This window comes from Xenopus tropicalis, chromosome 9 (assembly GCF_000004195.4).
Source record: "Xenopus tropicalis strain Nigerian chromosome 9, UCB_Xtro_10.0, whole genome shotgun sequence".
NCBI classification, from domain to species: Eukaryota; Metazoa; Chordata; class Amphibia; order Anura; family Pipidae; genus Xenopus; species Xenopus tropicalis.
In genome coordinates, this window is record NC_030685.2 from 41,421,262 (window position 1) to 41,439,141 (window position 17,880).

General features: G+C 36.9%; 1 protein-coding gene across 5 annotated transcripts in view; it reads right to left on the reverse strand.

The window, feature by feature from the left end:
* The window catches only part of usp22 (ubiquitin specific peptidase 22), a 180,062-nt gene that overhangs the window by 37,854 nt on the left and 124,328 nt on the right, over window positions 1-17,880 (reverse strand). For all 5 annotated transcript variants that reach the window (XM_012970208.3, XM_012970207.3, XM_012970210.3 and 2 more), the window contains 5 exon segments: window positions 17,596-17,709; window positions 14,898-14,942; window positions 5,370-5,471; window positions 4,429-4,598; window positions 2,992-3,139 (listed from right to left, as the gene is read on the reverse strand). In XM_012970208.3, coding sequence (XP_012825662.1) covers window positions 2,992-3,139; window positions 4,429-4,598; window positions 5,370-5,471; window positions 14,898-14,942; window positions 17,596-17,709 — 579 coding nt within the window.

Consider the following 17,880-nt stretch of genomic DNA (forward strand, 5'->3'; position numbering starts at 1 on the left):
TGATCCCACAGGTATATTAAAAATATTAAATACTTTCTTACTGATGCATGTTTATCATGAATTATTACACCAGAAGTGGAAGGATTGCTATGTAAAGAAAATCCCCGTGTTCTAGTTTTCTATTTGTTACCTAAGGTGCACAAAACACTGGTTAACCCCCCAGGGAGGCCCATTGTCTCAGGAGTTGATCCCTTATTACAGCCACTAGCAATTTATGTAGATACATTCTTACAGGATATTTTACCAAAATTAGATACTACACAATTTTTGCAGGTGCTAGAAAATACTAACACTTTAATTGAACCGCCCATACTGTGTACTATAGATGTGAAGGATTTATACACCTCTATACGACATGATGAGGGTATTGAATGCATCAGGGAATATTTAACAAATGATAAGTTACCAACTCATGAGGTTCATTTTTTATGTGATTGTTTAGAATTTATATTGAGAAGGAACTACTTCAGATTTGGGGAGGATTATTATTTACAGCTCCAAGGTACAAGTATGGGTGCTAACATGGCACCTGCATATGCCAACATCTACATGCATCATTTTGAACATAAGTATATTTTACATCACCCAAGGTTTGAAAAACACATTGCAGTTTGGCGACGTTATGTGGATGATATGTTCATGGAACCCCTAGCAGAGTTTTTTGAATATTTAAATAGTATTCATGAGACTATACAATTTACTATGAATACAGGCCCAGACACAGTTAACTATCTGGATGTGCAGGTGACATTCACCAGAGGGGATTTTAGATTTGTATAAAAAACCCACCGATAGGAATAATATGTTGAGAAAAGATAGTTTTCATCCAATGGGGGTAGAAAGAGGACTCCCTAGAAGCCAATTTATAAGGGCAAGGAGAATTACATCTTCAGACTACTTATATATAAATCAGGCCGATGATTTGATTAAGAAGTTCTGTGAGAGGGGGTATGAAGAATCTCAGCTACAAACTATTAAAAATGAAGTGTTTAAACTTGACAGGACAGGGTTACTCAAAGACAGAAGAATACCTGTAAAAAAGCAAGGGATACCATGTATAACACATGGCCCCCATTCAACTTTTCTAAAAAGAGTGATTAAAAAACACTGGCCCATCTTACAAAATGATAAAATCTATGGGAAACTGTTTAATGAAAATCCACTTTTTTGCTACAAAAAGGGCAAAAGTTTAGCAAAAAAGTGAGGTAGCATCCAATGTTCCTCCGATTCAGATGTCCCATCGCTTCGTGAGTCCCTGTCACTCGCGTCTGACGTCATCCTTCTGTGCCGATCACGTGGGTAATGGCGCCTGCTGTTCCGGACTTGCTGATCCTCCCTCCTTTGCTGCGCCCAAGTGTACACCTGATCCAGCTGGTAATCCTGAGTATCGCATTTGAATTTTCTCAGTTTCTTGTAGTATGTTTTCCTGAAGTTTATCAAGATCTGACTTTGCTACAAAAAGGGCAAAAGTTTAGGGGAGAATATCACAAGGGCAGATATTGCCGTGAAAAAGCCCAAGAAAGTTATTTCTAATAAGGTGGGCACATCCCCTTGTTGTAATTGTGGCCATTGTAATGGTATCATTAAAGGTGATAGTTGTAACCATCCTAGTTAAGGTTTAAAAAATTAAATTGAAAGATTTTGCAACTTGTAACACAGAAGGGGTCATTTATTTACTTAAATGCCCTTGTGGCCTTGGGTATGTAGGGCAGACTGCCCGAAGTGTGAAAGTCAGACTTAACGAACATAAAAGTGTAATAAGGAATTATAAACCGGAGGAATTAGAGAGGGTCACTAAAGATACTATAAAAAAAGAGAAAGTTAAAAAAGAGACACTGCTTGCAAAACATTTTTTTGACAAAAAACATAGTATCTCTCAACTCAGATGGCAGATTTTAGAAGTCGTGAATGACAATGTAGGTAAAGATTTTAAATCATCTTTATTAAGACGGGAGGCCTATTGGATGTGGCGACTTGATACGCTACATCCTTCAGGCTTGTATGAAAATTATAGCTTGTCTTGTTTTTTGTGAACTTTTGTGGTACTAATTTTAGCACGTTTTTTCACAGATAAGAAAATGTTGGTGGGGGATTGGGAATGTGCTAGAGTTGAGGGGTTGTAGCCCCGCCAGTAGCGAGTATAAAGAAAAAGCTTTTTTACTTATGATTGAAGTAACTGTTCTCCAGTCACTTCCACTCTCCCCTTTTTGTGATTTAATAGGGGGGTGCTATTAAATATATAGTGTACTGTGTAAAGGGGTTTAAGAAATATGCACTTTGAAATGCCTTTTTCCAGGTACCCTGCTTGACCTTGGTTTTCTATTGGACTGATTTTTTATTGGACTAATTGGACACTGGGGAAAGGGAGGTGTGATTGTCTTTTGCTATAAATGTATGGCGTGCACTTGGAATTGTATCCTGACGAAGGGAGGTTGTATCCACCCCCGAAACGTTGATCAAGGTGGTCATAATAAATGGGGTAAGCTCCCAGACTGCATAGGTTTGTGTGTGCGGCTCCGTTACAGAAACAGTTCGATTGAGGATAAGGACCTGCCAGTCCTGTGGAAGGCTTGCACCACTATTGCATTGAGTATAGCAACGACAGGTGTGCGGCTTTAACAAGTGTGTTTACACTCATCCCCACCAATATGTACACCACAGTACACATGGGCAATGGACGAAAAAAAAACACACACATACATTGATGGCCTCTAAAACAATCGTAAACCATTACAAGTCAATTTAATGCCCCAAGAAACAAACAAATTGATGGAAGTCATACATAGCATAAACCAAGTATAAGGAAAGAATACAATTAAGATGTCTGAGATAAATCTTTGCTACCACAAGCAACTAATCTTCCCAAAATTCTTTTGCAAGGAAACTTCAGGCTACCTTTGAAAAATTCAGAACTGTGTATATGTTTTCCCACAGGGAAATGTTCAGACAGACACACCCCCTGTAAATCACTAATTGAGTCAAATGGCTTACCTTTGCAATGTCTGTGAAGAACATCTAAAGCAGCAATGAGGAACTCATGTGCATCTTGCTGCTCGTACCCTGCTAAATGTCGTGCATGTGTCCATACAAGGTGCAGTAACCTATACGGAATGTGAGGAGAACGATGTCCAGAGTAAAACTGTATATCAGGGAGAAAAAAAAAATGAATAGGTTGTTCAGGTTGGCCTGCCACTCCACCTCAAGTAAGTCAAAGCTTATAAAGTAAAAAAAAAATAAATAAAGTCTCTTTTTAACAGTTTTTAATTTTTACATTTTTTAATGTAGTTATTTATTATTACTGTTCTGACTGATAAGCCTTCAATTTTATGGTCACTTAGTTTTATTGCCTGTATTTCTTTTAAGGCCCAATAATTTTTAACCTCTATTCTGACTTAATTAAAAAAGGGTTTTCCACCAAAAGTTTTTTTTTCCTATTAAAAAGAAATGTCATTCAAAGCCAACATTTCCACCTACATTTATTAGAAATTGCATTAATAAATAATGTTAAAACCACTGAACCATTGAAATTCAAAAACAGTAAATATCTGGCTATTATCTGTTGTGGTTTTGACAATGCAGCAGAGGTCACTTGGGTAAGAGACAGACAGTTTCACTCCTACACTGTTTAAAACCAGAAAACAGAAAGGGATAAACAAATACTGATTCCAACTGGAGTTACGTATATAACATTTTTTATCTAAATGTATATTCGAAAGCTAATTAAAATGACATTTTCTTTCAGTATGCAAACGTTCTTTATGCCCTAGCAACCAGACAGCACTTCAAATTCCAATAAAATTTCAAGCCTGCAGTTGCACAAGAACCAAATATAGTTCAAAACATAAGAAAATTGGTTTTAAAACAGCACTATATATAAAATTACTTTTAAAGGAGAAAGAAAGGTAAAAATTAATGGGGGGGGGTGCCAAAATGTTAGGCACCCCCCAGTGATTGTAATCGCTTTCCTTTTACCCCGGGCTGGTGCTCCTGTTAGAAGAAAACCGCACCAGCCTGGGGTAGCTGCAGGATAGTTTCTGTATTCATTCTTCCAAATTCTGGGTCCAGCGTATGTGCAGTAAGGTGAAAAAGCAGACTTTTTGTTAAAGCTCTGCTTTTCACCCTACTGCACATGTGCAAGTGGCGCAAAGATAGAAGGAAAAGGATCAGTGTATTGCAACTAGCCTACTATTTCAGTTAAAGGGTTTAGGAGATTTTTTTTTTTTTTTAAATGGATTAAAATGAATGAGATTCTTCAAATATAGAGGTTTGTTTTATGGACACTAAAAGGGACACACTGAAGATTTGAGGAGATTTAGTTAATTCTAAATGATTGTTTAAAAGAATTTCTAAGTCTGTTTTACAAAATATTTAAACATTTAAATATTAAATAAATTATTTCTATTTCTACTAAATCACAAAGTTACTTACCTCCTGAAAGAGCGTAGACATTTCACAAACAAGGCAAGAGTTGGGGCTTTGCATTTCACATTTATGTCTGTCCGAAAGGAAGAAATCGCGCAGCAAGGGAGTGTGGGTAAGTGCCTGGACAATACAGTTCATAAAACATGTGTTCCCAAGATTAATTAAACCTCGCAAACCTAAAACAAGAAAATTATACTGCTTCATGTGTTCTGGATAAATTTACATGCTCCAACAACATGCATTAACAGACACGATTATATAAAGAACAACTTAGATGATGGAAACATTTGTATTGGGTGGTATTAGGGGGTGCTCTTTTGGGGGGGTTTTTTTCTTCATGTTATTCATGTATAAAAGTTAATTACAAAGATTACATCAACATTATAAATTTGGAGGGGAAAAAAAAAATGAGCACCCCTAATAAGAATGTCTGTAATACTAGTAGTGATATATTTGTAAACTTTAAGCATCCTTTGCCCTGCAAGATGGATTAATACTAACCAGTCAACACTGCCATTGGAAGCAGTGATTGGTTTCCCAGTACAGGCAAAGTGATTTATATGCTGTACAATCCCTTATTATCAGGGGTAAATCTTCTGATACACTTAGGAAAGCATTATAACAGGTGATGTTTTAAATAAATCAGAAGGCAAAGCAGTTAAAATAGGGTTAGAACACAGCTAACTGAAGATCTCCTTTAATTGCAGACACAGAATACAGATTATAGATAGATATATAGATATCTATCTATCTAGATATATATAGATATCTATCTATATATATATATATTTTTGGTGAGCATCCGGCGCGTGGTTTGCGATTGGTGAGTGCCGTCATTGGAATAGATATATATATATATATATACATATACACACACACACACACACATTTTTTTGCACATATACATTATATATCACACACACACACACACACTAAATGTAACTTACCTATAGTACAATTTGTCGTAATTTTTCTTCTCTTGGGGTTATGCTGTAACAGCTCTAGTTCCCGCTTTGTTGGCTCCCACGTTGAATACTTTTCTCCAACTCCTACAATAATTAAATAATTTGGGAGTGACCAATAAATGAAAAATTACTGCAGGAAAGCTGAAATGAACATGTTCTAATTATTACATTCAGATACGACACATACAAGCATGAATTCAGCAACCTGTGTTTAGCCCGTTAAGTACAAGTATAATGGTAACATATATTGTGGTTAATTTTGTATATCAGAACTTTAACCACCACCCTATCATTCAATGTTTTGGACAACTGTAAACCCTTTGTCCAGAAGCAGGATTCTAAGAAATTTGTGGCGTTAAATAAAATGGTGCTGATTCTCTCCTATGATTTGTGTTGAAATAATTCAAATAGTGGGATATAAGCACTTTTTTTGTACCCAGGAGCATGTTTGCGACATATGGTATTGTAGAATGTAACTGAAAGGCACAGTATAGTATATACATTTGCCAAAATAAATAGAACTTATGGTAAAAATACAATCAGATTTTTAATTAAAAACGCATATTTTAAAGTTAATTTTTAATATAAAGCACTAGCAGAGCATTTTTTTTCCTTCACACTTATCTTACCTTTAAAGGACATATGACAGGTGAAAGGGGCAATACACACCCACCAGTAAATCAAATCATTAAGGCCATCCCCAAGGTGGTGGTCCTTTTTGGAAAAAAAATTGCACTAGCTTATATGCAGCATAGAGTATATATTAAATTTATTTGGTTTGGTGTTGTAAAATATTTTCTTGGAATTTGTGCAAGAATAACCACTACATTGAAATACATTATTTATCTTTTATACGAGTATGTGTTCATATTCACCATGACCAGAAAACCAGTTGTGCAGAAAGCTTACATTTCAAATCATAAGCAGACACAAATTATACATACTAAAGGGTTTTCCTGTGAATTTTAGTTGGACTGTATGTTTTCTACAGGAGCCATAAACTAATTTCTGTATGCGAGAAACTCACTCAACTCACAGGTTGCAGAAAACTGGCAAGTTTGGGGTGGTTTATCTTATCAGTTGAGACGTTCACTGTGGGGGCAAGTGGGGAAAACCTGTATAAAAAGTAAGCACTGCACAGTGGGGGGGGGGGAGCCTGTGAGGAGACGGGAGCAGCCTTTAAGGAGACAGAGGAGACATCATGTAAGGACTGCAGACCAAAGGTGCTGGAGGGAGAGAGAGAAGCCATGATAGAACTGGAGGACAAAAGGAAGCCAACGTCTGTTCTATTACCATTACAATAATGTAGACTGTATAACTACCCTGTAAGTATATCACTTTAACATACACTTATTGGTGTGGATTATTTGTCTGCTGCTCAAAAGAACCATAAGCAAGAGGTGTGATTATTATTAATATTAAATCTTATACCACCAACACACCAGTATTGGCTGTGTTGCTGCTCTCGTGGAGAACTAAGGAGTAGCCTTTCTTGTCACAGAACAGGAAATTCTCTGCCTCAGGCAGACACTGGCACTAAGAGGAATGCACCATTCAGTAAGCGTGATGAGCACATTTTTTCAGCAGACATGGATTCGTGGCAGAATTTCTCATTCCGTCTTTGGCAATTTTTTTTGCAAAACTGCTGTAAAAATTCGCAGTGAGGAAAAAGTTGTGGCCACGTCAAAAAATAAATAAAATCACGTGGTAGCCACAATTCACAAATGTTTTGGTAAAGCAAAATGAGACAGATTTGAGCATCGCTATTCAGAAACTCACTTTGGCCATTTTCAATGGGTAGCAGTAACAGGACTACACTATACTAAACTCATTAATAAACACTAGGCAAATTTGGCCGTGGGCAGTAACCCATAGCAACCACAGATTCGCTTTTCTAGACAGCTGAAGGTAGAAAAATGAATGCAACAATTTGATTGATTTCCATGGGTTACTGCCCATGGTCAATTTTGCCCAATATCAATAAATTACACCCATTGTGCTTAGTTTACAAATCTTAAAAAAAAAAAAAAAAAAAAAAGTATAAAGCACTATTTGATAAAATTTGGGTTTTTAACCACCCCAAATTGCAAATTAATATCTGCGTGGTTAAACATTACTTGGAATGAATGTGCTATATTTGCCATTTTGCAAAAGTTTGTACAAGGTTTTAAGATAATTTTACGAAACTATAAAATAATTAATAGATAATTTTTTATCAGCACACTCTGGGGATAAATACAGAGCACATTAAGTGAATAAAGGCCATTTGTAAATAAAAAATATTTCACACATTTATATATTAGTATATGGTAGATTAGTATTTTGACATTTATGGTCTTATACCATGAGCTTTTAGGAATGATAACATTTCCCTCAATAGAATATCTTTTATAAATAAAAGATTTTCTTGCCATAGTGGAATTAACCAGTGGTAAGTCTTGCCTGAACTGCTTAAGAACAAATTAAAGGGATACTACAGTTTTATTTGCTTATTATGTTGGGTTAAAAAACCCAACATACTGTTCAGCTTATTCTTCTGCTTTTTCTTATTATTATTCTTAGCGTCCCCCATTTTCTAAAAGATACTCCTACAGTTTTAGGGGGACAACACCCAAACTTTCCACACTTCGCCCTAAAGTGGAGCAGATTGCTTGTGCTTTTCTAAGCGATCCCTCCCCCAGTCTTTTTGTGGCGCCGCTCCGAACACCCCGATTTTCCCATTGACTGACAGGGAAGATTTTCAAAATGCTGCCACTCTTACAGCTTTAAAGCTACACCCCCCAAACATGAACAACAATCATGGGGTCACCCGAATGAAACAGCCACATTTGTTGAATGACCCCCAAAGTGGGAGGGGCCAACAGCCAATCAAATTTCACCCACTGACATTTGGAGAAATTGAAACTGCTGCCAATCTTACAGCTTTGAGGCTACACTCTCCAAACTTGAATCACATAGTCATGGGGTCAGCCTGAATGAAAATAGGATGATTGTTGGATGCCCAAAAGTGGGCAGAGCTGTGAACAGCCAATCAGATTTCACCAACTGAATTTTATTGGTTTGATGCCAGTCAGTTACTGGGTGACTTCGTACTCAAGGTTAGAAAAAGTGGGCAAGGCCACCAAAAGCCAATCACATTTCTTTCATTGTTTTCAGTGGGGAAATTTTAGCTGCTGCCATTCTCACGTGTTTAATATCAGGGTCCCCAAAGTTTGCACAGTTTGTCACTGGGTGATTATGTTCTAAGTTTAGAAAAGTGGGCAGGGCCAACAATAGCCATTCAGATTTCACCTATAGACTTCATATGTTTAAATTAAAATTTGTTGCCATTCTTTAAATATTAAAGAAAAAGTAACACTAAAATTTTTTACGTAAAAACTATTCTACCCTGCCCCAATAATTGCCCTATTAGAAAATACCTGTTAAAACTTGGCTTCTGGTCATTTAAAAAAAAAAAACAAAAAAACCAACGCGATATGGCGATGCAGGGGAAGCATCCACTATGCGTCAATCGATTGATCGAGCCTAGCCTTCCTTCTGTATAGAAAGGAATCAGGCTAGGCTTGATCAATCGATCACCGCATAGTGGATGCTTCCCATGCATCGCCGTACCTTTATTCAAATGACCGGAAGCCAAGTTTTAACAGGTATTTTCTAATAAAGAATTCAAAATACTAAATGGTTTGCAGGATAGGGCAATTATTTGGGCAGGGTAGAATAGATTTTCAGTGTAACTTTGCAGAGCTAGTTACCAGGTAACTGCGGTTCACAGTTAGCCAATCAGATTTTACCTATTGATTTTTAATGGGGAAATTCTGCCTGCTGCCATTCTCAGTATTATCACCAGGGTCACTAGGGGACCGCATTTTTTAGGTTTTAAAAGTGGGTGGAGCCACCAACAGCCAATCAGACATCACCTATTGATTTTTTTTTTTGTTTGTTTACATTTAAAATGCTACCTTTCTCACACTATGTCAGGGTTCCCAAAGTTTGCACAGTCAGTAACTGGCTGACTACATATTCAGGGTTAGAACAAGTGGGTAGAGCCACTAACGGCAACATTTCATTGGCTTATATTTAAACTGATGCCATTATTTAAGTATAAATTCCAGGGTTGTTAAAGTTTCCAGAGTTAGTCACTGGGTATTTGCCGTTCAAAGTTAGAAAAAAAGTGGGCGAAGCCACCAACAGCTTATCACATTTTACCTATTTACTTTCAATGGTGAAGTGTAAAATGCCATCAGTCTCCCAAACTTTGCAAGATTGGTCACTGGGGGACTGCAGTTCAAAAATAGTGGGTTGGGCCACCAACAGCCAATCAGATTTCATCCATTGAATTTTATTGGTTTAAATTTAAAATGCTGTCATTCTCACACTATTTATGCCAGGGTGCCCACTTTTTGTCACTGGGTGACTGACTCAAGGTTAGAAAAAGGGGGCACACCCACCAACCTCCAATCACAATTTACCTATTGACTTTTATTGGTTTAAATTTAAACTGCTGCTGTTCTTTAACTATTAATCCTAGAGTCCCTAAACATTGCAGAGTTAGTCACTGGGTAACTGCAGTTCCAGGTTAGAAAAAGGGAGTGGAGCCACCAACTGCCAATCAGATGTCACTCATTGCTGCTATTCAGACACTATTAAAATCAGGGTCCCCAAACTTATATAGTAAAAACCACTGTGCTGTGGTCCAAGGTTAGAAAAAGTGGGCAGAGCCAACAGATCAGATTTCATTCAGTGACTTCACATTTTTCAACCCAACATGAAGTTTGTTCTCAAACTTCCCTTTCTAGTTGTGATATGCACCTTAATAAAAACTTATTAAAACTAAAATTTTATCATAATATAATAAGCACGTGTGCCCCCATTACCTCATTAGGCTGATTTAACAGGTATAAAAAGTAGCTTTTACAGTGACCTTTACACTTTTTTATTCAATGGAAAATGGATTTTCTAACACATTTCGAGCATTGTTTGCAGTTTAATAATATTTGGACATAGAAGGTGAACAACCCCTTAAATACCATAGTATAACTCTAATGATAATGTTGACCATTTGGACCCATAAGTTGCCTCAAATCAGTGTCAATAAATCATCTTGCAATACTATTGCATTTGTCCTACAGTTCATTTCTCCTAGATGAAAGTTTAAACTATTAATGCACAGGCAGATAAGGAAGTGAGAAATGATGTGGTTCCATCTTTACTTCCTGCAGATCTTTATTGCTCAATAGTAGGAGCAATAGTATTTGTTAGGTCATTGCAATGTATGGCCCACCATATAGCATCCATCCATTTAGCTTAAAGACCAATTTGTTACATACCTTAAAGTGATACTGACACAAAATATAATACTTTTCAAAATATTAATGTACATAAAAAGTTGCCTATAGGTCATGTTGACCTTTTTGCCAATAGGGCTGTTTCTGTAATTAATTATTACTTGAAGACTGCTAATGGATTCCTGCTGCACAAATATGGCAGCCCCCTTAGAACAACATGGGAGATCAGATAGGTAATGTAAAAGCATGTAGCATGGTGGATTTTCTGTTGATTTCATAATTATTTACAATATATACATCTGCTTTGACATATGAATCAAATCTTAAGGTCCCCATACACGGTAAGATCCGCTCGCTTGGCGATCTTCCCCCGATATCTCCACCTACGGGTGGGCAATATCGGGGAGCTTGAAGTTAAAAATAAATAATCCGATCGTTTGGCCCTGGGGCCAAACGACCGGATTATGTAGGCAGCAATGGGGCAGTCGGTTCGGGGACCGCATCAACGAGTCAATGCGGCCCCCGATCCGACTGAATCTTTTAACCTGGCCGATCGATATCTGGCCAATTTCAGGCCAGATATCGGTCGGCCAGCCCGCTCGTTTCTGCCCTTACATGGGCAGATAAGCTGACGAGTCGGTCGAAGGGACCGATATCGGCAGATTCTATCGGCCCGTGTATGGGGGCTTTTAGGTTTGAGTTAAGTAAAAGCAGCAGATTTTGGGACAGCTATTGTCCAGTGTTCAAGGTACAAAGTCTTTGTTCTATGTATATTGCTGGGTAAACAGTAAACACAGGTATTGTTACCCAGCAAATATCCTTGCAATAAACAAACAGACAGCCGATAGACAATATACTCTATTTACAACTTATTTGAGAAACAATTAAGGCCTGCTACAAAGCTTTTCTTTTCTGCTACCCTTTCACTGCCAGCTGTTTTGGACAAAGCGGAACTTCTACTGCCAGACAGTTTTTGAACAATTTGCACTGTTTCACTTTAGGGGCCTAGGACAACTTAAGTTTTTAAGATATAGTAGAATTTGTGTAATTCCATTTCTGTAACAAGATATAGGCTTCTAAATGTCTAAAAAATTAAAAAAATATATATATATATATTTTCCATAATATAAACACATACACCAGAAACAAAAATTTTATGCATGAAAATACAACTGATTTGGAAAGTCCCATGTCTCCTGAACGTGCCAATACCAAATATATATAGTTTTATGGAGATTTCTCACTTGTATAGGTCAAAAACTCCCTGCAGTACACTACCAAATTTCCAAAGCACTGCTCCAGAAAGCTGAATACCTTTAGATTTTAAGGCCAAAAATTCCACTATCTAGGTACCCATGTCTTTCTACTCCAAAGTACCAAGCCGCAAAGCTTTCCTAAGTTTGACGATTTTTATGGCATTTCCAAAAATCACCTCAAAACTTCCACTATGCAGCATATCTTTTTTTATTGATCTTGGGATTCCAACAGTACAAAATATCATGTCATAAAGTCAAATGTCAAAACATAAAGCATGTACATTGTTACCAAACCGATGTCTGTTATTGTTACATAATAATGGAAAATAAAATGTGAAACGGATAATCATATAAAAATAAAAAGAAAGATAGCAAATCTGTTTGCGTCCTGTTGGTTTCTCAAGAATTTTTATTTTTTTGGGGGGGATTTGTATATTAACCGAAGCAGTAATTACTGTGAAATAATAGGAGACAAAAAAATAGATCAGAAAAGGAACCAAAGTGCAAAGCAAAGTGAGGCGGAGAAGTACAGAGAAAAGTAGTTCAGTACCGGACTTTTTTATTTTTATAAAAAAAGTATAGCGAGGATAGAAAGAGCGAGATATCGCTGGGTGAGTGGGTATACAGAGAAATACAGGACAGAAGAAAAAAAAACATAATTGGTTGGATTTAAGTTGTAGGTACATTAAACTGGAGATCTTGTGTAGAAAGGTTGCGTCGACTGGGAACCATCTGAGTAGGAACTGAGCATCTTATTTTCTACATTTTCATTAGAGGTACCAAAATAAAACACCCTAAATATGAACCCCAGAGGTCTACTGAACAGTTTGATGCCCACTGTACATAGGTTTATCAAAGCACATGGCACTTAGAGACCCCCCAAATATACCTTGTGCACACTAAATTTCATGGCTTATTTTTACCTAATTCATAAGCACATGGCAGTTTTATGAGGGGTAGAAGCTGCAGAACTTTAGGGTGACCCCTAAAAACCCTATATTTTTGGAAAGTACACATTCTGACAAATCCAACATTGGTAAAGAAACCTTTCTACTCCAAAGTACCAATCTGCAAAGCTTTCCTGAAGTTAATGGTTTTTTTCAACAAAAATGTTGCAGTTTGCATTTATCTCACACAATTTCTTGCGTACAAAGGCAAATCACCCCAAATAGGAACACCAGAGGTCTACTGAACAGTTTGATGCCCAATATGCATAGATAAACCAAAGTCTGTGGTGTGCACTGAACCCAAAATGAAAATAGTGCAATATGGATTTCTCGGCAACTCAGCTTTTGCACACAGAGCCCCCTGACAGCGTATTATGTGCCGTAACACCCCCTAACTATACAGAAACCCCCAGAAAATAGTATATTTTTGGAAAGAACACATTCTGATGAATTGTGCTAGAGTGTGCAAGCGTGTCTGCTGCTTGTAGTTCCATGCTGCGATGCGATCGCATCACTGGACCGACTTGCCAGCCCCCTTGGCTCGGCAAAAGCTGCCGGTGCAGAGAGAATTGCATTAGCACCAATAACGTAGGTACTACGTTGTTGGCAGATAACTGCTTTTTTCAAAACAACGTAGTACCTACGTTGTTGGCAGGGAAAGGGTTAAATTGTATAGTTAGATCTTTTCTTCATGACAAAAGTTTGTACACAATATTGCACAAGTCAGCACTTGGTGTTGGGGGGGGTTTCTAAGAACTCTGGTATAAAAGGGAGCCTCCACCACGTGTCAGTAGCTTCGCCTAGGACTCCTGATTGAGTGCCGGGACATTTGGATCATCGCTTGGTTATCGGGAACCTGAAGGTCTTGCACCAAAGCTTGTGGGGCTCCCCGATTGTGCTGAATTGATGCAGAACTGGCTGTGTTTGTAACTATAATCATACTAAGACAAGTAAATCTATTTGATTCTATTATTACTAGTGTGCGTGTAAGTTATTGCTCACTAACAGTTTATCAGAAGGTTTAATCATTGATCCTGCATATTTATTAATATTTGTTATTAATGTCAATTAATACAAATTATTAATATAGGTTCACCCCCTTTATTACAAAGCATCAGGAAGTACTTTTTTGGCAAAATTATAACATTCAAAGACAATGTTATGATATATTTAAAAACAGTTTAATTTATCTCTTTATAGGAAAAGTAACACTAACATTTTTTAAGTAAAAAAGCTATTCTACCCTGCACCAATAACTGCCCTATCCTGCAAACCACTTAGGTATTTTCTATTAAAGCATTTATAATACTGTCAATTGAACAATGGCGATACGGCGAAGGAAGGAGCCTAGCCTTCTTTCTGTAGGGAGTCAGGCAAGGCTTGATCAATCGATCATCGCATAATGGATGCAGCTCCTTCCTTTGCCGTATCGCTGTAGCTCAATTGACAGGAAGCCAAGTTTTAGCAGGTATTTTCTATTAAAGCATTTAAAATACTAAGTGGTTTGCAGCATAGGGCAGTTAAAAAAATTTAGTGTTACATTTCCTTTAAAGGGATTCTGTCATTTTTATGGTATACTTTTTCTAAATTACACTGCTTAAATAGCAAATAATTCACTCTCTCATTTAAAATATTATTCTTGAACCAACAAATGCATTTTTTAAGTTGTAATATTGGTGTGTAGGCAGCCCTCTCAGTGCATTGTTCCAGAGTCTGAGCTTTCAGAAGGAGCCAGCGCTACACATTAGAACTGCTTTCAGGTAACCTATTGTTTCTCCTACTCCCATGTAACTGGAGAATTCCCAAGCAGAACTGAAATGCCTTTCATGCTCTTTCAAAGTCACACAAAAATTCCTCCAGCAGAAAACTTTGTGCGACTTTTAAAAAGTGACACCCAAGCATTTCCACAGGTGATTCACTTTACTGCTGGTGGAAAGGCATTTCCGTGAGATCAGTAACCCATGGGCAACAGCATTTTGTAATAAAAACCAGCAATGTTCTAATGTAGAAGAAACAACTTACCAGTCATTGCATACTGGTATGGAGAAACCAGTGCTGGGGAGAAAGCTGTGAAGAGAAAAAAAAAGGTAATGAAAGAAATAGATTTTAAATTAGCAAAAACTAAACAGAAGAAATCTAATGTGCAATAATAAACTGCACTATAAACTATACATCTTAATACAGTATACATTATAGTACAGTTGAAAACAGCCCTAATTTTGACTGCTGATCTCCACCTGGAGGAAAAGCAACACAAGAAGAGCACAATACTGTTACCTTTTGTAGTCAACATATGCAAAATCAAAACGAGTTTAGTGGATTCCAAAAAGGGAACTGCTAATATGCAGGAGGATCCAGAGGAAAAGACAGATAAGTTGACACCACAAATCATTATATCAAATATGTGCCTTTAGAGGTGTACAATAATGGATTTTGAAGAAGTTTCTCCTTTGTGGTTCAGGTAAAGATGGCTACTAACAAACCTCTGATATAAATGTGTGAATCTCTATGTATACAGAGTCCTGTAACTTGTCAAGTGTATTATCAGCTAAAAGGGCACTTGCAAAATCAGTCCCCTAAAGGAAGCGGACATGAGCAAAACATGCCACATATGACATCACTACTCAAAAGGAACACTGGCTCCAATAAATCAGACAGCAAGAATTCTCTTGGTGTATCACCTTGATAGACAGCAAGCAAGCTGTACAGTACAGTACAGTATGCTTGCTTGCCGTCTATCAAGGTGTTACACCCCAGATCAGCACCCCAGACAAAAGAAAAAAAAAAAAAAACATTGGTGCCATCAAGGTGATAACCTTGATGGCACCAATGTTTTTTTTTGCATTTTTTCCTTGTCTGGGGTGCTGATCTTTTTCAAAGTTTCCTATATTTTCCTGTTAGCTATGTCTGTGACTACAATACGGTATTTTAATAAACAATTCCGTTTGCATGCACAAACACAAAGAACAATTGGTCATTTCAAAGTTACTGCATTAGAAACTAGAGATTTATATTTTACATATTGCTAAACACGTCCAGTATCCAAAACCTGAACAGTTAGTAGTGTCATTAAAGCTGGCCAGCTAATCACTGGTTAGCATTATTGATATTAACTTCCTTGTTAAAGGAACAGTAACACCAAAAAATGAAAGTGTATAAAAGTAACTAAAAGATAATGTGCTGCTGCCCTGCACTAATAAAAGTTGTGTGTTTACTTCAGAAAGTCTACTATAATTTATATAAATAAGCTGCTGTGTAGTATGGGGGCAGCCATTCAAAGGAAAAAAGGCACAGGCACATAGCAGATAACAGATAAAACACTATTGTATTCTACAGAACTTGTCTGTTATCTGCTATCTAACCTGTGCCTTTTCTCCTTTTTTCCAGCTTGAATGGCTGCCCCCGTGGCTACACAGCAGCTTATTATATAAATTATAGTAGTGTTACTGTAGCAAACACACCAGTTTTACCAGTGCAGGGCAACAGTGCATTATATTTTTATTACTTTAAAGCTCTTTTATTTTTTGGTGTTACTGTTCCTTTAAGGTTCTCTATTGTACCCACTCTATCAGTGGTCTTATATTACAGTTACATCAGCTGGGAACTATCACTGGAAAAACTTGCTGAGTTATGAGTCTGTTTAGTGATATGCTTATGATCTGCTAACTAGATTTTCTAGAGAAGCCATGTGGTCATTCCTTGTTTTGGCAAATGCCCACCACTCAGCTAGAACGCCAACTCTGTTGACCAGTATAAGCATTTCAACTATTTCTATTAAAAGGAAATATATATCCCTGAACATTGCAGGTCCGTATACTACAAAATCCAAAAGAATAGGAAGAAAGATGCCAGCAGATTAACAGCAAAATATTTATTCAGGATAGAGGTTATACGTCATGTTTCCGATCAATATTCTTTATCACGTGTACCCTTGATAGAGAGTATTGCCCTGAAACATGTAATGTAACCACTAACCTGAATAAATAGCTTGCAGTTAATCTGATGGCATTATTTTCCTATTCTTTTGGATTCTGCAGATCAAGCTTGGTTGCAGCAACAACAAGGAAGTAAGACACAAATAATTGTTTTATTACCTATACAGATAACCAACCATTTAAATTTTTGGTCTAAAAATATATTGCATCAACCAGCTATGTACAACAACGCTTTAACTAAATAAACATTTTCATAAAATTACACTTTAGTACTATGTGCCACTGGATAATTCTAAACAGAAAATTGCAATTTTAGGTACTAATGGCTGTCCCCTGGCTCTTGCAATTCAATGTTAAATTGTACATTAATACTGTTCACACTTGATATATGTTGGGTAATTTCTTGGAACCTTAAAAAAAGATGACTGGTATATATTTATATATGTGGTGTGAGGTAAGAGACTCTAGATCAGTTTAAAATCAAAACAGTGGGTTCTAAACCTACCCCCCCCCCACCCCACACCACAAATCTTACAAAACCCCTGACCTATATAAGATGTGCCAAATCATGTACAAATCATCCAGTGGTCCAGCAATAATCATGTTTTAGGGTAAACAATTTTCAGCAATTAACGTTTTTTTGTTTTTTTTTAATATATACAGTGTATAGGGTTATAGAATTACTCCCCTGGAAAATTTGACAGCTAGTGACACCAGTTATGTAAAATTAATAGCAAACAGTATATATTGTGCCTTTTAAACATGTCCTTATCATAAAAGCCTACCTTGCAATTTCCAAGCTTTACGTTGTTCTTCTTTGGCAACTTGCTCCATATCTTTGTCATATATATAATCTTGACACATAAAGCAGTATATACCCCCATACAATAGATCTATAGCTGAAAACACAAAAGATAGCAAATGTTATATAATAGAAATGCAACTTTTATATTAAAGTTATTAACTTTAAGAGACATGTATTTTTAATATAGGAACGGAATAACACATTCAACAATGAAACACAATTATCTAAAAATGGCTCTGGGCCAATCTTCCAACTCTTTATCCAA